The sequence below is a fragment of the Somniosus microcephalus genome, chromosome 5 (genome assembly GCF_052327205.1).
Source record: "Somniosus microcephalus isolate GS21.2 chromosome 5, FLI_Smic_1.0, whole genome shotgun sequence".
Classification (NCBI taxonomy): Eukaryota; Metazoa; Chordata; class Chondrichthyes; order Squaliformes; family Somniosidae; genus Somniosus; species Somniosus microcephalus.
In genome coordinates, this window is record NC_140991.1 from 82,470,123 (window position 1) to 82,491,840 (window position 21,718).

The following is a 21,718-nucleotide window of genomic DNA, read 5'->3' on the forward strand; positions in this document are numbered from 1 at the left end:
AGCTTCATGAAATCTAATTACTATACCTTGTAAATTTACAGTAAAACGAAAGAGAAGAAGAAAGAAAAAAAGGTTGAAATGGTCAGCCCACTGACTTTGGTAAGAGACATTTTCATGATTTCTAAAAATAAATTGTGGTTGTCTTTTTTTCCAAACACAGAGTATTTTTAAGACCTAATTAGATGGATGGTATTAAAAGAGATGAGGTACATTCTTCATGAAGTGTAAAACAAGATTGTACTTGTGCTCAAAATGCATTTAGGTGAAAATGTTACCATTTGTGTGACCTTTAACTCTTTTGAATAAAAAAAGTGTTATGTTGTTATTCATAGTCATTAGGTGTATAGGCGGCACCTGGTGAAGTCTCTTCCATATTTGGGGAAACGAAACACAGATTGGGTAACTATTTAGGGGATCATTTCTGTTTTGTCAGTAAACATGATCCCTGAACTCCCTGTGGTTTGCCACATCAACCCCCTGCCCCATTCTCACTGTAATTTTTCCATTGTTGTTACTATATATTAATATATAAGCAATTGCAACACAAACCTCTTCAGCTCTCTGGCTGAGCACGGACCTCAAAAACTTCAGTCCTCAGCAGTCTCCCCAATTCTGGTTTCTAACCCCAGGCGTAATTTACATTTTACTGTTTTCTTTCTACTTTGGAGTAGTCTTTATTGTCCTCTGCCACAGTAGTTGATAGTCACCTTTCCAACAATTTAGCTGTGCTTTGTTTTGCTGTAAAACTTTGCCTCTCCCCTTTCATTTTTTCATTGTATGTAGTTTTGCTCTTAGGAGATCCTGCTAACAACTTTCCTAATTGAGTCTTATTGAGTCACTGTAGCATGACAAGTGACCATTGCCTTTTGAAGGTCAACGGCTTCTTCACAGAGAAAGCCTGCCTCTTGTTTCTTTGCAACGCCTACCACAGCTCTATCTTTGATGCGGTTATCACAGGATGCAGCACATTTGCAGAACTTAGCCTACTTTTTTAAGTCCATTACAAATTGATCAATCGACTGTTTTAGCTCCTGTATTGTGTTAAATATATGCCTTTCATATGTTACATTTTTCTGTGGCATGAAATGATCTTTAAATTTATTTATTGGTACCTTTAGTTTGATTCTGTACTTCCTGTTGTTTTTGGATTTCTTTCCCCAGAGGCTTCACTTCTGCTTTTGAGTGTATACTGAACTGGTAAGATCAGCTATGATCTCAGACGAAGATCAGCCATGATCTCATTGAATGGCGGAGCAGGCTCAAAGGGCCGAATGGCCTACTCCTGTTCCTATCTCTATGTTTCTATGTTTTTGTTAAACATAAGCTCTAAAGTATTAAGAGTTCTGAAGCTTTCTATCACTTGAATCCTCATTCTCAGGTAGAACATTGACATTAGCACCACAAGCAAGTTGAACCTGCCTGTTTTCCTTCAAGGCAAATTCAAATGTATTGCACGCTTCAAATGTCTTTTCATATTTTGCATGTAGTAACTTATTGCATGGTACGTTTGTTGATTTTACTCCAGTTTCCGATGCACTCATAAACAATTCAGACCATTGTTTTCATATTTTCCTGTTTCCTGATACATTCTCTTCCAGTTTCATTAGCTCAATTGGCTTTAAATCATTTTTTTGGTGTTTTCAATCTGACACCATCTAATGATCACACTTGCTCAGTTGCCATTACCAGCACAACTTTACTTAAATAAAAACACACAGAAGTATATTCCAACATTCTCATAAATAACAAGCAAGTCAGATTTCAACTAGACCGTGATGGAGTCTCCCATCGAATCAATGGATGAGTCTCGGTTGTGATGGGTGCGCTGATGGGAGAAAACTCTGATCCTAGACATATATGTACGGTCGCACATATCGCATTGAAAGCCAGATGAGGTGGATAGATGAGTTGCTTTGTGTGCCAGGCACTTGGCAGCTACATCTTGCAACCTCACAGCCTCAAATTCATTCAAACTGACCCGGCAAACATGCTGCCATTGTGCTCTGTTGGTGGCTGTGTTTTTCCAGGTATTGGGGTTAATATTGCAGGATATCAAGGTAGCCTTCAATGAGTATAGCGTTTCATCTGCCCACCTCTGTTGCAATATTTGGACTACAGCACACCGTAGAAGACGGCTTTGGGAATTCTATAATCAGGCATGCAAACGGCGTGTCCAGACCAAAGCAAGTGGGCCTTTTTGATTGTGACCTCAATTCCAGTAATGTTGAAGCGCTGAGGATGTCAGTTTTGGCACCTTATCCTACCACTTGATGTCAGCGATAAGTCGTAGATAGCGCAGGTGGAAATGGTCAAGTCGCTTGATGTGACGACGCTAGCAGATCCATGACACTAATCCATATAGTAGGGTGGTGAGGACAATAGCTTGTTACATAACAACTTTTGTTGGCAGACTAATCCTTCGTTCCTGCCGGAATCTCTGCTTGAATTTGCCAAAGGCACAGCTGGTCCTGCCAAGCCAGTGAGTCACGTCGACAACTGGCATTTTACGAAGTAGCATAATTTTTTCCATGACCTTAAGTGGTACATTATTGATCGTAGTCACAGGGGTGTGACTGGATGACCAGGTAGTGCTGGACTATCACTTCAGTCTATTTTAAGTTGATTGTAAGGCTAAAACACTGTGCCACCCGAACAAAGCGGTTGGATAGCAGCTGAATGTCCTCGAGCGTGTGGGCGAGTAAAAAGCAAGTACCGAACAGTTATCTGCATTACCTTGTTTTTTGCATGCAGCTGACATAGGTTGAAGATGCCATTGTCTGTGTGGTATCAAATACAGATTCCCTTATCACAGTTGTTGCACGCCTCGAGCAGTACCGCTGGACAGGGTTGGGGCAAGTACAACCTTGTTTGACACCATTGATAACTAAATGTAGGTGACATGCAGCCTTGCTCTAGCAATCGGGCTATTATACCAACACGTAATTACTGAGCAGTATTCACAAATCCGCTAGGGCATCCAAACTTTAGAAGAATCTCCCACAGTGCATCATGATTCACAGAACTGAATGCCTTTGTCAGGTTAACAAAACCCACGTAGAGATTTTGGTGCTCCTCTCTACACTTTTCCTGGATTTGACAGGCTGAGAAAATCATGTCAGATGTTCTGCAACCAGCCCAATGGCTGCATTGGCTTTCTGGGAGAATTTTTGCTGTTACTTGTTTGTTTACTTAGCAGAGTGTGATCTGGGCAAGAATTGTACCTGCTACCGATAGAAGTGAAATTCCGCGGTCACTATCGCAGCATGGGCGATCACCTTTAACTGTACCACAAGACTTTAAAGATGCTGACATTGTGCATCTCCACAAGTGCAAAGGTGATCGCCCATGCTGCAATAGTGAATTCGGAACTTCACTTTTGCCCTTGTAGAGATGCACAATGTCGCGATCTTTAAAGTCTTGTGGTAGTTTCATGTTCGCAGCTTTTATTGTAGAGGGTGAGGAGTCTCTTAAGCCCCACTGCTTGCAGAATTCTCCAGGGATACCGTCTGTACCTGCTGCTTTTCCACACGACATTTGTTTGATCACAAATTGGATCTCAGCAATATCAGTTGGAATGGCAAGCCCGTCTTGCACAAGTAGTTGCAGTATGTCATTTATCATGTCAGCAGATACTGCCTAGGGACAGTTGAAGACTTGGTTGGAATTGATGGCCGAGTGTTCCAAGATTTATGCTAGGTCAGTTAGCAACTTACTGCCATCTTCACTCAGGATTTTTGGTCTATGCCAGAAGTAGCTCGTCTAAGAAGTGCTTCATTTCCTTTTAGTCAGTGGCTGACTGTATGGTAACCGGATCCTGCACCACTCCCAGTCTGTGAGCAAAACTTGGCCTGGAGAGATTGACCTCACGAGCCTGTGTCAATCAATCAAGGAGGTGTATAACAATACAGTGGTGTTGCAAGAATATCACCGGTCATCTGTAGCACAGCCCTGGCACTAGGGTGTGGTCACTTTGGCCATAAATAGGTTCAGTCCATGGACTTTCACCCTGTCTCTTTGCAACATGCTGCATCCATGCCTACTAGTCCATTCGTTGAGGTGCTCCTCATCAGTGGACAATAGTCTGTATAGTGGGAGAGTGAAACTGGCTACCGCACAGAGCTTCTCTCACTATAATCCACTTCAAGTCCAGGTTTCTCAGTTGTCACGCAACCAGGACATCTACAGCAATTAGACAGTAGTGCTACATCTCTAACTTTTTCCAGTTCTGACGAAAGGTCATCGACTTGAAGCGTTAACTATGTTTCTCTGTCCACAGATGATCCTGACCTGCTGAGTATTCCCAGCATTTTCTGTTCTTATTTCAGATTTCCAGAATCTGCAGTATTTTGCTTTTGCACTACAGTCAATGTTCTACCTGAGAATGAATACCATAGACTGTTCGATGATGAAATGGTAGAAAACTTTAGGACTCTAACATTGCACTGCTGCTGTTCAATGGAAGAGAAATTAAGCTATTGGGGATAAGAAGGGTCAGTGATAGAAGCTTCAACACCAATAAGAAGTATAGCATTGAGCTTTAAACAAAGTGATAAAATAAAGTCGGCCTGTTAAAGGTACTGGAGTTATCCAACATATGCAACTTGTGACAGTGAATCACAAGACCATTATAACAATGGATGATTCTTTGAAATTCACAAAACAAGATTTAGCAACCAAGTATTGGGATGCTTTCTAGGAGCAGACAAGCTAGAAGACACCTTGCACCTTCAAATTGATCCCAAAGATTGACCTACATAGTTACCATGAAGAAATCTCTCACTGTAAAGTAACTCATCAAGAAACCCTTTTTATAGAATACGGATAGTTGTAAATATCCTTCAGAGTCTCTCTGGTTTAGAAGGAATTTCAGAGATTTCATGAGGATCTTAGAAAATCTGGAGGGAGTTGTTGGGTTGAATGATATGGATTATGAGCAGAAACGAGAAGCGGTGACAACATAAAAGGAAGTGAAATATGTGCAGCATTGACTCTGTGAAAATGGACTGAAACCAGAACCTGCTAACACAGAAGCAGCACCTAGGGTGCCTCCTTCAATTGACAACAAGGTATCTGGAGATTTCTTGGGAATGAATAACAACCTGCATCAGTTTGCTCCAAAGCTGTTAAGTAATTGCTTCTCTTTGTGACCCTCTGAAGAAAGAAGATGACCTTATATGGGACCTACCATGAAACGTGTCTGTCTGAGGTCAAGAGGATCATCTCTGAAGCAAAACACTGTGACATTAACAAGAATGTTACACTACACTTCAACGCACCTGAAAGACAACCGGGAGTATGTTTCATGCCAGTAGGTCAGGGTGCCTATGCCTCAAGATCTCTTTTTTAAAATTCATTTATGGGATATGGGCGTTGCTGGCAAGGCCAGCATTTATTGCCCATCCCTAGTTGCCCTTGAGAAGGTGGTGGTGAGCCGCCTTCTTGAACCGCTGCAGTCCGTGTGGTGAAGGTACTCCCACAATGTTGCTAGGGAGGGAGTTCCAGGATTTTGACCCAGTGACGATGAAGGAATGGCGATATACTTCCAAATCAGGATGGTGTGTGACTTGGAGGGGAACATGGAGGTGGTGGTGTTCCCATGCACCTGCCGCACTTGTCCTTCTAGGTGGTAGATCCCAGGTTTGGGAGGTGCTGCTGAAGAAGCCTTCGCGAGTTGCTGCAATGCATCTTGTAGATGATATACACTGCAGCCACGGTACACCGGTGGTGGAGGGAGTGAATGTTTAAGATGGTGGATGGGGTGCCAATCAAGCGGGTTGCTTTGTCTTGGATGGTGTCGAGCTTCTTGAGTGTTGTTGGAACTGCACGCATCCAGGCAAGTGGAGAGTATTCCATCACACTCCTTACTTGTGCCTTGTAGATGGTGGAAAGGCTTTGGGGAGTCGGGAGGTGAGACACTCGCCACAGAATACCCAGCCTCTGACCTGCTCTTGTTGCCACAATATTTATGTGGCTGGTCCAGTTAAGTTTCTGGTCAATGGTGACCCCCCAGGATATTGATGGTGGGGGATTTGGCGATGGTAATGCCGTTGAATGTCAAGGAATGGTAGGTAGACGCTCACTTGTTGGAGATAGTCATTGCCTGGCACTTCTGTGGCGCAAATGTTACCTGCCACTTATCAGCCCAAGCGTGAATGTCGTCCAGGTCTTGCTGCATGCGGGCATGGACTGCTTCATTATCTGAGGAGTTGCGAATGGCACTGAACACTGTGCAGTCATCAGCGAACATCCCCACTTCTGACCTTATGATGGAGGGATGGTCATTGATGAAGCAACTGAAGATAGTTGGGCCTAGGACACTGCTCTGAGGAACTCCTGCAACGATGTCCTGGGACTGGGATGATTGACCTCCAACCACCACAACCATCTTCCTTTGTGCTAGGTATGACTCCAGCCAGTGGAGAGCTTTCCCCCCGATTCCCATTGACTTCAGTTTTACTAGGGCTCCTTGATGCCACATGCGGTCAAATGCTGCCTTGATATCAAGGGCAGTCACTCACCTCTGGAATTCAGCTCTTTTGTCCATGATTGGACCAAGGCTGTAATGAGATCATGAGCCAAGTGGCCTTGGCAGACCTCAAACTGGGTGAGCAGGTTATTGGTGAGTAAGTGCTGTTTGATAGCACTGTCGACGACACCTTGCATCACTTTGCTGATGATTGAGAGTAGACTGATGGGGCGGTAATTGGCCAGATTGGATTTGTCCTGCTTTTTGTGGACAGGACATACCTGGGCAATTTTCCACATTGTCAGGTAGATGCCAGTGTTATAGCTGTACTGGAACAGCTTGGCTAGAGGCGTGACTAGTTCTGGAGCACAAGTCTTCAGCACGACAGCTGGGATGTTGTCGGGGCCCACAGCCTTTGCTGTATCCAGTACACTCAGCCGTTTCTTGATATTGCATGGAGTGAATCGAATTGGCTGAAGACTGGCTTCTGTGGTGGTGGGGACTTCAGGGGGAGGCCAATATGGATCATCCACTTGGCACTTCTGGCTGAAGATGGTTGGAAATGCTTCAGCCTTGTCTTTTGCATTCATGTGCTGGGCTCCACCATCTAACCACAGTAAAGATAGATTATGCTCAAATTGAAAAAGAATTCTGAGCCTTCAATTTTGTTTTGTATAAGTTCAATGGGTGAGTCTTTGGGAAGAAAATTACCATGGAAGTGATCACAAACTGCTTGAAGCCAGTTGACAAAGATTTTCCAATTTGTGTCCCCAAATTGCTCCAGAGAATGATGTTGATTGTCCTGTGAAATGGGACGAAATGCTTCGTGCTTACTGTAACATATGTGGTAGAACAGAGAAACCAGTTGCTAGTCAATGTGCTTGCTTACTAGGCCAGAGCGAACTGAGCATGTTCATACTAAACCCTGTGACAAACCATGTGATAATACATTACACTGCTTTTCCCTTTAAAAAAAATGTACCTATTCATCTCTCAAATACAACAAAACTCTGGTCCTACCTTTCCCAGCATTACATGTACCACATAACAAAAACTCCTGGCTTTTTTTCTTTTAAATTAACTACAAATGCTACAAATCCAGTTTAATAACAGGTTTGCGGAGCCTTCCTGGTCTCCTTACAAAAGGTTATGGTGTTGAACCAATTTTCAGGCTGTTTTGTTTTGGTTCCGAACTCAAAGTAGTAGGTACCACCACTCTGTTTCCCCACGTGATACAACCTTGCTCACAGGGCAATTCAGTATGACAGTTATGGAATGGTTTCAACTCTGTGTCCAGACACTGATCAGTCCATCCATTCAAGGTGTTTTCATACACTCTTTTCAGTGCTGAGTCCTTTTGAGTTTTGTTTGCAATCTCAGTTGCATTCACGGGAAAGCTTTTATCAACTGCATCTAGTGTGAAAATCTCACCTTCACTCCAAACACGAGTCTTCATGTGGCAACCTGGACAAGGCATCTGCGATTGCGTTTTGCTTTGAAGTGCGATATTCAATTGTGTAGTCATATTGTGACAACAACACTGCCCAATGTTGCATTCTTGATGCGGCCATTGCAGGGATGGCAGATTTGGGCCCTAATATTGCTAGGAGCGGTTTATGATCAGTTATCAGGGTAAACTTTCTGCTGATCAGGAACTGTTGGAATTTCTTGATTCCAAACTCTATGGCGAATGCTTCCTTTTCAATTTGCGCATGTTTTTTTTTCGCTCTTTGTGAGGGTTTGCGATGCGAACGCGATTGGTTTCTCTTGGCCGTCATCCATTACGTGGCTTGTGACAGCTCCCACGCCGTAGCTAGAAGCATTACACGCTAATTTAAGGTCATGCTCTGTGTTATAGTGCACAAGTACAGCATCGCTAGAGAGACTTCTCTTACAAGCGTCCTGCTGCGCTTTCATCCACTTCCACTGGACATCCTTCTTGAGGAGCTCGTGCAATGGAGCTAACATGGTCGCTAACTCGGGTAAGAAAAGTGCGTAGAACTAGACCATTCCAAAGAAAGATCTTAACTCAGACATGTTTTGTGGCTTTGGAGCATTGATGACAGCATCAACCTTTTCCTTAACTGGTTGCAAGCCATTTGCATCAACTTTCAGACCAAGGTACACAACCTCGGGCTGCACAAAAGCACATTTGCTCCTTTTCAATTTGACATTGTGGGAACTCAATCTTTGAAGTACTAAATCTAACACTTCTAGCTTTTCTTCCTCGCTGTTTGTTGCGATCAGCACATCGTCTTGATTGCATAAGCAATTTGGAATTTCTTGCACAATCTTATCCAGATATGTGAAGAGAAAAAGATTGGTGAAGTCAAGCGTAGGTCCCTTGCAGTCAGAATCAGGGGAATTTATAATGGGGAACAAAGAAATGGCAGACCAATTAAATACATACTTTGGTTCTGTCTTCTCAAAGGAGGACACAAACAACCTCCCAGAGATGTCGGGGAACATAGGGTCTAATGAAAGGGAGGAACTGATAGAAATCAGTATTTGTAGGGAAATGGTGTTAGAGAAATTGACGGGATTGAAGGCCGATAAATCCCCAGGGCCTGATAATCTACATCCTAGGGTACTTAAGGAAGTGGCCCTAGAAATAGTAGATGCATTGCTGGTCATCTTCCAAAATTCGATAGACTCTGGAACAGTACCCATGGATTGGTGGGTAGCTAATGTTACCCCACTGTTCAAAAAAGGTGGTAGAGAGAAAACGGGGAATTACAGACCGGTAAGCCTGACATCGGTAGTGGGGAAAATGCTAGAGTCCATTATAAAAGATGTAATAGCAGAGCACTTGGAAAACAGTGACCAGATCGGACAAAGTCAACATGGATTTACAGAAGGTAAATCATGCTTGACTAATCTACTGGAATTTTTTGAGGATGTAACTGGTAAAATAGATAAGGGAGAACCAGTGGATGTGGTGTATTTGGACTTTCAAAAGGCTTTCGATAAGGTCCCACATAAGAGATTAGCGTGTAAAGTTAAGGCACATGGGATTGGGGGCAAGGTATTGACTTTGATAGAGAACTGGTTGGCAGACAGAAAGCAAAGAGTTGGAATAAACGGCTCTTTTTCCGAGTGGCAGGCAGTGACTAGTGGGGTACCGCAGGGATCGGTCCTTGGACTCCAGCTATTCACAATATATATTAATGATCTGGACGAGGGAACTAGATGTAATATCTCCAAGTTTGCAGATGACACAAAGCTGGGTGGGCGTGTGTACTGTGAGGAGGATGCCGAGAAACTCCAGTATGATTTGGACAGGTTGGGTGATTGGGCAGAAGCATGGCAGATGCAATATAACATGGATAAATGCGAGGTTATCCACTTTGGTGTCAAAAACAAGAAGGCAGATTATTATCTGAATGGCAATACTGTAGATTGGGAGAAGGGGGAAGTGCAACGAGACCTGGGTGTCCTTGTGCACCAGTCGCTGAAGGTAAGCATGCAGGTGCAGCAGGCGGTTAAGAAGGCAAATGGTATGTTGGCCTTCGTAGCGAGAGGGTTTGAGTACAGGAACAAGGATGTCTTGCTGCAGTTGTACAGGGCCTTGGTGAGACCACATCTTGAGTACTGTGTGCAGTTTTGATCGCCTTATCTGAGGAAGGATGTTCTTGCCATGGAAGGAGTGCAGCGAAGATTCACCAGGCTGATACCTGGGATGGCAGGAATGACGTATGAGGAGAGATTGGGTCGATTGGGCTTGTACTCGCTGGAGTTTAGAAGAATGAGAGGGGATCTCATTGAAACTTATAAAAATCTAACAGGACTAGACAGACTAGATGCAGGAAGGATGTTCCCGATCGTCGGGGAGTCCAGAACCAGGGCTCACAGTCTAAGGATAAGGTGTAAGCCATTTAGGACAGAGATGAGGAAGAATTTCTTCACCCAGAGTGTGGTGAACCTGTGGAATTCTCTACCACAGAAGGCAGTTGAGGCCAATTCATTAAATATATTCAAGAAGGAGTTGGATATATTTCTTAAGGCTAAAGGGATCAAGGGATATGGGGAGAAAGCAGGGACAGGGTACTGAATTTGGATGATCAGCCATGATCGCATTGAATGGCGGAGCAAGCTCGAGGGGCCGAATGGCCTACTCCTGCTCCTATCTTCAATGTTTCTATGTTTCTATCATAGCCTGGAAGATTTTGGGGGAGGACTTTACACCATACGGCAGCTTGGTGTATGAGTACAGTCCCTTGTATGTGTTGATAGTGAGATATTGTTGACTCTCTTTGTCAACATTCAGCTGAGCGTAAGCAAGCGACAGGTCAAGCTTGGAGAAAACCTTTGACCCAGAGACTGCTGCATAAAAATCTTGTGATGTAGGTAACAGGTACTGTTCATCGTCAACTGCATGGTTGATAGTAACTTTGTAGCCACCACACAAGTGTACAGTTTTGTCTGCTTTCGGCACTACCACTATCGGGGTAGCCCGTTGACTTTTGTCAGTTTTTATTAGCACTCCGTTCTCTTTCAGCTTTGCTAGCTCTTCTTCCACCTGACTTTTCAACGCATAGGGGACCGGCCTTGCCTTACAATAGACAGGCTTCACGTTGGACTTGATGTGGATATGTGCGTCATATCCAGCGATGCTCTCATACCTGTCTATGAACATGCTTTCATACTTGTTCAGCATTGTGTCAAGTCGCTTCTTTGAAGCATCTATACTGAAGATGTTTTTCCAGTCTAGTTTTAACTTTTTCAACCAGTCTTTGCCCATGAGGGTTGGCCTGTTGTTGTAGCTCGCTAATGGCATAGATACTGTAGATGCCTAGTTCTTCAACATCAGGTGTGTTCACTTCAATATTGTGAATTCCTCCCTTTGTTTGTCGCTGCTTTGCATTGCCACTAGAATGATTCTTACTCCCTGCTTTTGATCTAGCTCTGCAAGCTGTTGAAATATGGCCTTGCTTCTGGCAGTGAAAACACTTCGCATTTCTGTATTGGCAGGACTGTGGTGAGTGATTTCCATTGCAGCAATAACAGTTCACTGAACTGCTCTCACTGGCAGGCTTTTGACTTGGACTCACAGCGTTAGGTTCGGCTGTGGCTTTGTGACTGTTGACCTCAGCTGCACTAGTCACTTGAGTTGGACGGAGCTCCCTAGCATTCTTAGACACCATCTCCATAGATAGGGCAATTTTGCATGCTATGATAAACATTAGGGCCTAGAAATTCGGTGGGGTTAGCGCCCAATTAGAGGCGTTAGAGGGTCTTGCGCCAGAATTATAGCTGGTAACGAAATTGCGTTGGGCCCTACCATCGGCGTTAGCCGGTAGCGCTGCGCCGGCACCGATGACATCATCGGTGTGCGCAGCGTCCCGGTTGCCGTGGTAACCCGGCCCCAAGCCCAAATTCAGTTGCGGCCGCCTCGCCCGTGGCAGCCGCAACCAATGATTGTTGAAAGGGATGTTACACACCTTTGCGCCGGCGCATAAAGGTGGAGCGGTGGCCGGCCGCTTTCCCGGCGGCCGCCTGCCCGCACCTCCCTCCCCGGACTCCTCCACCACCCCCCCGCGGCACTGATGTGTGTGGCCTGCGAGCCCGGCTCTTCCCCGAGGTGCCGGGCTCATTTGTCGGGCGAATCGACCGGCCAGCGGTCGGCTGCAGGCAGCTCCTCCTTAACAGAAGGAGGAGGCCTGCAGTACCCCAGCCTGCCGCACCGCCTCGGGTGCCGCAGCGGGGGATTAGCGCCTCAGAACTGCACTGAACGCCCATAGTGAGGCGCTAAAACCCTCCATTAGCGCCCGCCGCCGTCTGGGCCCGGGGCAACTGAATTTTCGTCGGGCGCAGCGGCATTAACGCCGGCGCAAAATTTCGGGCGCTAAAGCCCTGGCGGACCCACAACCGAATTTCTAGGCCTAGGTTCGGAGTGTTCAGTAATTTGGACTGTGTGCGCTCACCCACCCGTCTACACACAAACTTATCTCGCAACGCACGATCCAAAAATGTGCCGAAGTTACAATGCAAAGACAGGTTTTTAAGAGCTACAATGTACTCACTGATGGTTTCACTTTGTTTTTGGTTTCTGGTACCAAACGTCTAGCCCTCTGCTATTTCTAATGGCTTTGGGTTGAAATGGACCCCGAGTTTCTCGACAGTGTCTTCAAACGACACATCCTTCGCTTTCCCTGGCGAGAGTAGGGTTGTCAACGTTCTGTAGACATCTGGCCCGATCTCCGTTAGAAAAATTGCTTTTTCCCAATCACGAATTACTTTATTTTGAGCATGAACATTCTCATTTGCACCTTCAGTCTCAATAATGTTATTGGCCCTGAAAAAATCTCCATCCGCTCAATGTAAGAGCTGAATGGTTCGTGAGCACGGTCATACATGCCGAGGCTTTCGATGAATCCCGTAGGCACAGCCATGATTGTCCCGATCCCGTCGAACAGTGACTCAGCACGCTACCTGTGTACCTGTGGGAATAAACGCCACTGTTGCTGTGTACATGTACACGCGAAGTCAAAGCACAGACAATTCTACATCAGCATTAACAGTAAAACACCGCAACAATTCAGTTTAGTTGTCACAAATTCACTGTAAGCTTTTCCACATGAAGGTTGAACACCCTGTCCTTCCATGATTCCTAAAAATGGCTTTGGAATCCCATTCTCCTCACCAAAAATTTAATATATGTGGGTAGAACAAATAAAGGACAAGAGACACGAGTTGCTACTCAATGTGCTTGCTTACTAGGCCAGAGCAAACTGAGCATGCACTTACTAAAGCATGCGACAAACCATGTGATAATATATTACACTTACCTCTGTTGAAGGTTAGAATGATCAAGATTCAGCAGTTTAGTGGCAGCATTCTTGCCTCTGAGCCAGAGGTTATAGGTTGATGCTCCGCTCAAGTTGAGTGAGTCGGCAAATATATGGCAGATGCAGCATAACGTGGATAAATGTGAAGTTATCCACTTCGGTAGGAAAAACAGAAAGGTAGTGTTATGGTAGAGCCACCAGGGGACTCTGATCTAATGTACATAATTATCTTTAACAAATTATTAGCTACAGAATGAATCTGTATCTTTGTTCATATCATTGCATGTACATAGCGCGGTCCCTTTAAGAATGAGACCAAACGCGATGACGTCATCACGTTGATCACGTGATCCTCCAGCGGCGGGAAAACGTGATGACGTCATGACGTCAGGCTGGGGAGCTGCCCTAGCCAGTCCTCGTGGAGCCAGCAAAGAGTACAGACCTGTAATGTAGTTCTCCTGTGTTTTCGTTTTAAACTCTGTTGATTAGTATTAAACATCGTTTGTTTGATAGACTGACTCGACCTCAGTCCTTTAGTTAGGAATCTAGCTATTCCTACAGTGGTGACCCCGAATTTTCGTGAACAATTTTCGCGGAAGAAGTGAAGCGCAACGAAACATGGAAGCGAACTCCGTGGCTTTGAAGCTCCCACAGTTTTGGGAACAACAGGCGGCCTCCTGGTTCATCCAAGCAGAAGCACAATTCGATCTCCGAAACATCATCGCGGATCAGACCCGTTACCTCTACGTGATCTCCGCACTCGACAGCTCCACGGCCTCATGGATCATCAGCCTGCTCGAAAACCCCCCGGCTGACAGCAAGTATAATACTCTTAAAGCGCGGTTAATACAGGTCTTCGGGCTTACGAAGGCGGAGCGTGCCCGCCGACTACTCGCTTTGCCTGGGCTTGGCGATTCCAAGCCATCTGAGTTAATGAGCCAGATGCTCACGCTCCTTGGCTCAGAACCACAATGTTTCCTCTTTCGGGAGTTATTCCTGAGTCAATTACCCGAGCAGGTTCAGGCTGCCCTCGCCAGATCGGAAGCCACAGATTGCGCAGCACTTGCTGCAGAAGCAGATACGATTCATGCGGTCACACAGCAATACTGCACCGCCACGAGGCACCCCTCCCCCGCGAACGCCACCCCAACGCCTCCATCCCCCGGCTTGTGCTTTTACCACGCCCGTTTCGGCGCGAAAGCCAGAGGCTGCCGCCCTCCCTGCAGTTTCTCGCCTAAAAAAAAAAACGACATCAACACCAGCAGCAACTCCAGAAAAGGAGGACTGGGTCTGAGGGACGTTCCGCAGCCGCGATGGCGATTGGAAATTGCGGGAAGCTCCTCTACATTACAGATTCCCTCTCGGGCCGGCGCTTTTTATGCGACACCGGGGCGCAGTGCAGCATCCTTCCTGCCTCAGCACTCGATATTCAGTCTGGGAGGCACGGCCTCTCCCTCGAGGCAGCTAATGACGGGGCCATTTGTACCTTTGGCAAACGGCGGGTCCAGGTGTGCTTCGGCGGGCAACGGTTTCAGTGGGAATTTATTACAGCCAAGGTTTCGCAAGCCATCTTCTGCGCGGATTTCTTATGCGCCAACAGCCTCTTGGTGGATGTAAGAAATCGTCGATTGGTTAACGCGGCCACCTTCCACTCCATCCCTTGCTTCCGCAGTTCCGCAACGTCGCACACTGTCTCCTGCGCGTTGCCCTCGCCAGACGAGTTCACTCGCCTATTAGGTGAATTCCCGGAGCTGACCAAGCCCACTTTCTCCTCCTCGGCCACTAAGTATGGTGTCGAACACCACATTACTACGACTGGCTCTCCGGTTTACGCGCGAGCTTGGCGCCTGGAACCCGGCAAGCTCGCGGCTGCGAAGGCAGAGTTTGCCACGATGGAACGGCTGGGGATTATTCGCCGGTTGAATAGTCCCTGATCCTCGCCTCTCCACATCGTCCCGAAGCCCGGCGGTGGATGGCGGCCATGCGGAGACTACCGACGCCTTAATGATGCCACTACTCCCGATCGGTACCCGATCCCGCATATACAGGATTTCTCTGCCCATTTGGCGGGAAACTCCATCTTCTTCAAGGTTGACCTCGTCCGTGGCTACCACCAAGTTCCCATACACCCGCAGGACATCCAGAAAACGGCTGTCATCACTCCCTTTGGACTGTTCGAGTTTCTACGGATGCCATTTGGGCTCAAGAACGGCGCACAACGACTAATGGACTCGGTCCTGCAGGATCTTCCATTTTTATTTGTCTACCTTGACGACATCCTGATAGCCAGCTCTACCAAAGAGGAACACGTCTGCCAGCTCCGCACCCTCTTTCGGCGCCTCAGCCAACATGGCCTCATAATCAACCCGGCCAAGTGTCAGTTCGGCCTACAGCAGATTGACTTCTTGGGCCACTGCATTACTTCGGAGGGCGCAATTCCGCTGCAGTCAAAGGTCGAAGCAATTACGGCATTCCCAAGGCCGCAGTCCACCAAGGCTCTTCAAGAATTCCTGGGCATGGTGAATTTCTACCACCGTTTTGTGCCCAAGGCAGCACGACTCATGCAGCCCCTCAAAGGCAAGGCCGGAAAGGATACAATAGCCTGGACGGTCGAAATGGAAAACGCTTTCGACAACACAAAAACCGCTCTAGCCAATGCAACTTTGTTGGCGCACCCTCTGCCAGGTGCCACCATCGCCCTTACCACCGACGCTTCTGACTATGCCATAGGCGCTGTGCAGGAACAGTGGGTCAATGGGATGTGGCAACCACTGGCATTTTTCAGCCGCCAACTCCGGCGCAACGAACGCAAATACAGCACTTTCGACCGGGAGTTGCTGGCGCTGTTCCTGGCTATCCGCCATTTCCATTTTTTGTTAGAAGGACGTCCCTTCACTGCGTTTCTAGATCACAAACCACTGACCTTCGCCATGGCCAAGACCGCCGAACCGTGGTCGGCTCGACAGCAGCGACAGCTAACTTTCATTTCAGAATTCACGACAGACGTCCAACACGTAGCTGGCAAGGACAACTTGGTAGCTGATTGCTTTTCTCGCGTGACCGTACGGGCAGTCCAGCTGGGCATCGATTATGCCCTCATGGCTACTGATCAGGCATCCGACCCTGAAACACAGGCGTATTGCACCGACACCTCTAGCCTCCAACCAGCCGATGTGCAATTCCACGCTGCAGGCACCTCGTTACTCTGCAATGTCTCCATGGGAGATCCCCGCCCGATCGTTCCAGTCGCCTGGCGCCGCAAAGTTTTCGATGCCATACATGGGCTTTCGCATCCTGGCGTGAAGGCATCTCAAAAATTAATGTCGGCTAAGTTCGTCTGGAGAGGAATGCGTAAGGATATCCGCGACTGGGCTAACACCTGCGTCGTCTGTCAAACGTCTAAAGTGCAACATCATGTTAAGGCCCCATTGGCCACGTTTGCAGTACCAGAACGTCGATTCGACCATGTCAACGTGGACCTCGTCGGGCCGCTTCCACCGTCACAGAGGTTTACACACGTCCTCACCATGGTCGATCGTACTACTAGATGGCCAGAGGCAGTTCCTCTGGCGTCTACTATGTCCGCTGATGTCGCCAGAGCATTTCTCTCCTCGTGGGTCGCACGTTTCGGCGTTCCGGCGGACATTTCTTCAGACCGTGGTCCACAGTTCTCTTCTGAACTCTGGAACGCTGTGGCCCAGGGTCTTGGCACCAAGCTTCACCTCACCACAGCCTATCACCTGCAAGCAAACGGTTTGTGCGAACGTTTCTACAGATCGTTAAAGGCATCGCTGAGGGCCAGCCTCCAAGGCGCCGGATGGGTGGATAAGCTTCCATGGGTCTTGTTGGGTCTCCGCACGGCACCCAAAGAGGACCTGCAATCGTCCGCCACGGAGCTCTTGTATGGCCAGCCACTCTGCGTACCGGGAGATTTCCTGCCGCTTCCAACTGAGCCGTGGTCCGCAGCCGACCAACTCAGCAGCCACCGGGAGACAGCCAAGGCTTTTGCGCCTATCCCAACTTCGCATCACGGCCTTCCATCTTCACACGCACCAGCGGAGCTAAAGAATGCTGAATTTGTATTCATTCGTCATGATGCCCATAAGGATCCGCTCAAGGCCCCTTACACAGGCCCTTTTCGCGTACTGGAGACCGGCGACAAGAGTTTCTCTGTAGACATCGGTGGTAAACCCGACCACATATCCATTGACCGTCTCAAACCGGCACACCTGGACATCGACCGGCCAGTGGAGACTGCACAGCCACCACGACATGGTCGACCTCCCGCTGCATCCACGCCAGACCGAAGGCTTCCATCCGCCAGCCCGCCCGCTGCTCAACAACATCCACTCCAAGAATACAGGAGTCGCTCTGACAGGCTTGTCAGACCTCCTAGTCGATTGACTTTTACTGTTAAAGACAATTCTGGGGGGGCGCATGTGGCGGAACCACCAGGGGGACGCTGATCTAATGTACATAATTATCTTTAACAAATTATTAGCTACAGAATGAATCTGTATCTTTGTTCATATCATTGCATGTACATAGCGCGGTCCCTTTAAGAATGAGACCAAACGCGATGACATCATCACGTTGATTACATGATCCTCCAGCGGCGGGAAAACGTGATGACGTCATGACGTCAGGCTGGGGAGCCGCCCTAGCCAGTCCTCGTGGAGCCAGCAAAGAGTACAGACCTGTAATGTAGTTCTCCTGTGTTTTTGTTTTAAACTCTGTTGATTAGTATTAAACATCGTTTGTTTGATAGACTGACTCGACCTCAGTCCTTTAGTTAGGAATCTAACTATTCCTACAGTGTATTATTTAAATGATGATAGATTGGGAAATGTTGATGTACAGAGGGACCTGGGTGACCTTGTACACCAGTCACTGAAAGCAAACATGCAGGTGCAGCATGCAGTTAGGACGGCAGATGGTATGTTGGCCTTCATTGCAAGAGGATTTGAGTACAGGAGCAAGGATGTCTTACTACAGTTGTACAGGGCCTTGGTGAGACCACACCTGGAGTACTGTGTGCAGTTTTGGTCTCCTTACCTAAGAAAGGATATACTTGCCATAGAGGGAGTGCAGCGAAGATTCACCAGACTGATTCCTGGGATGGCAGGACTGTTGTATGAGGAGAGATTGGGTCGACTAGGCCTGTATTCACAAGAGTTGAGAAGAATGAGAGGGGACCTCATTGAAATGTATAAAATTTTGATAGGGCTGTGTTGAATCCGTGATTCTTAAAGTATGATGTTTTCCAATAACTAGACGGAGGCTGTAACTTAACAATCAACAGGTGTTTACTGGAGGAGGGTAGTCTAAAGACTAACAGTACAGAGGCATGCTCAAGGCTTATATACAGGTGTGGTCACTGCCGGTACTACAGTATACAGGAGCTGTAAAAGTAGTTCTCTCTTAAAGGTACATACACTACAATTCCTCCCCTTTTAGATTAACAGTACCCATAACATTCAAATAACAGTTAACACTTTAACATGCACATTAAACTGAAATAGTCCATTTATAGATTCAGTCTTTGGGGCGGCTTCCTGATCCTTTCTGGATAGCGCCTTTCCTGAGGTTCTTGTTCTTGGTGCGGAGGCGATTCTGGCCCCTTTTCGTCAGTTAGTTCATCAGTTTCCGCTGCTACTGTTTCTGAGGTAGAGGCTACCGGTATGTCGGGTTCATTCCCAGGTACGCGAGACATGGGGTTGACTCGTTCCTGTGACGCTAGGATCTGGTCGACGTGGCGTCTCACAATGTTCTCCCCGACATCCACTGTGTACATTAATGGCCCCTGCCTTGTGCATATCGTTCCGGGTTGCCATTTCTCTGTTCGATAGTCACGGGCCAAGACTGGTTGTCCTACATTGAAGCTCCTTGTCGGCTTCTCATTGATGTGCTGGAATTGTTTGTCCTCAACATTTCTTTGCACATTTGGTCTGAGCAAGTCCAGACGAGATCTCAACCTTCGGCTAAAGAACATCATGGCCGGGGTCTGGTTGGTAACTGCATGTGTTGCATTTCTGTAGGCTAACAGGAAATTGTCCACCTTATGCTGTAGTGGAATTTCATCATCGCACATGGCCTTTATCGCCTTTTTAAAGGTTTGTACGAACCTCTCAGCCAATCCATTTGTGGCTGGATGATACGGGGTGGATGTGTAATGCCTTACCCCATTCCTTCTCATAAATTTCCGAAACTCTTCGGACACAAACTGTGGTCCATTATCAGAGCAAATCTGCTCTGGCAAGCCGTTTCTGGCAAATATGGTCCGTAGGACTGCAATCGTTTTCTCTGTAGTGGTGGAGGACATTTTGATCACCTCAGGCCATTTCGAGTGTGCATCCACTGCTATTAAGAACATTGAGTCCATGAATGGACCAGCAAAATCAATATGCACCCGTTGCCATGGAGAGGAGGGCCACTCCCATGGGTGCAGAGGGGCATGTGGTGGTGCATTTTGGACCTTCTGGCATCCTGAGCAGCTCTTTGTTAGGTCCTCGATTTGTTGATCGATCCCCGGCCACCACACGTAAGCCCTAGCAAGGCTTTTCATTTTCACCCCTCCCAGATGACCTTCGTGAAGCTCATTGAGCACTCTCTCCCTTAGCTTGGGTGGAATTACCACTTGGGATCCACACATCACTGTCCCCTGGCATACTGACAGTTGTTCTCTTCTGGATGAGAATGCTGGCAACAGTGAGTCGCCATGTGTTGGCCACCCCCTCATCGTCAATTCATATACCCGCGACAGCGTCGGATCATTGTGGGTCTCCATCTCTATATCCGCGTTAGTTACTGGCAATCGTTCAATTATCGACGAATAAAGTATTTCGATAGGGTCCACTGCTGGTGCGTCCTCCACAGTAGGCAGTGGCAGGTGTGATAGCCCATCAGCGTTTGCATGCTGTTTCGTGCCTTTATACTCTATTTCATACTGGTTCGCCCCTAGAAAAAGGGACCATCTTTGTAGCCGTTGTGCAGTCATCACCGGAACGCCCTTCTTTGGATTAAAGATGGAGACAAGTGGTTGGTGGTCAGTCAGTAAGGTGAACTTCTGCCATGCAGATAGTGGTTGAATTTTTTTACCCCTCATACTAGGCTGAGGGCCTCCCTGTCGATCTGGGTGTAGTTATGCTCGGCTGAGGTTAGTGACCGAGACGCAAAGGCTACTGGCCTCTCCAACCCGTCTGGGAATTTGTGCGACAGCACCGCTCCAATACCATAGGGTGATCCATCACACGCCAACCGAATTGGTAGTGCTGGGTTGAAATGGGCCAACACCTCTTTTGATGTGATTAATTCTTTGCACTTCTGGAAAGCTCGTTTACATTCGTCATTCCACTTCCATGGTACCCCCGTTTGCAGTAGGGTGTTCAGTGGGTGTAATACTGTAGACAAATTTGGTAAGAACTTATGGTAGTAGTTCACCAGCCCGAGGAACGACCTCAGCTGTGACACATTTTCCGGTGCTGAAACCTTGACTACTGCCTCAATCTTTTCAGGGGACTTATGTAACCCCTCTTCATCAATAATGTGGCCACAATACGGGATCTGCTTCTGGAAAAACTCGCACTTGTGGCGATTAGCTCGTAGCCCATATTCCTTTAATCTAGTGAGCACCTTCTCCAGGTTGGCGAGGTGATCACTGTCATTTTCGCCCGTGACCAGGATGTCGTCCAAATAACACTGGGTCCCTGGTATCCCTTGCAGGACTTGATCCATTGCCCTTTGCCAAATAGCCGGAGCCGATGCTACCCCGAACACCAGCCGGTTGTATTGGTAGAGACCTTTATGAGTGTTGATCGTGAGGTATTGTTTCGAGGCTTCTTCTACCTCCATTTGCAAGTACGCCTGGGCCAGATCAATTTTGGTAAAGCGTTTACCTCCAGATAGCGAGGCGAAAATATCTTCAATCCGTGGAAGTGGATATTGTACCGTGTGAAGGACTGGGTTCACTGTCACCTTAAAATCCCCACAGATGCGGACCTTCTTTGGTTCCCCAGGCGTATTACTCAACGACCTCTTCATTACAGGAACGATGGGTGTAGCCCACTCGCTCCAGTCTACTTTGGACAGTACGCCTGAATGTTCCAACCCTTCCAGCTCTGCTTCGACGGCTGGCCAAATCGCATAAGGCACCGGTCTGGCCTTAAAAAACTTTGGGCTTGCATTTTCCTCTATTTTAATCGTTGCTGTTATGCCTTTAGTGTTCCGAGTCCCTCCTGGAACACTTCTTGTGCGTCAGTTAGCATTTTTGACAGTCGTCCAGGTGTGACGTCGTCATCCTTTTTGGCCTCAACCTTCAGTGCCTGTATGGAATGCCAATCTAATTGTATCTTCCGGATCCATTCACGTCCAAGTAGTGGTGGTCCTCCATCTGGCAATACATATAGGTCCATTTTAGGTATTTCCTGGCCTTTGTATATCACTTTCACCCTTATTTTTCCTTTGG

At 47.2% G+C, this 21,718-nt stretch overlaps 1 protein-coding gene across 2 annotated transcripts in view; it reads left to right on the plus strand.

The window, feature by feature from the left end:
• LOC147117158 (phosphatidylcholine translocator ABCB4-like) overlaps window positions 1-21,718 on the plus strand; it is a 30,983-nt gene that overhangs the window by 2,770 nt on the left and 6,495 nt on the right. Inside the window, exons 3-4 of one of the 2 annotated variants that reach the window (XM_085987910.1) lie at window positions 42-99; window positions 8,325-8,480. In XM_085987910.1, coding sequence (XP_085844036.1) covers window positions 42-99; window positions 8,325-8,465 — 199 coding nt within the window. In that variant the 3' untranslated portion in view covers window positions 8,466-8,480. Of the gene's footprint in view, window positions 1-41; window positions 100-8,324; window positions 8,481-21,718 lie in introns of those variants that run through there. The other variant, XM_085987909.1, reaches the window with a different exon arrangement.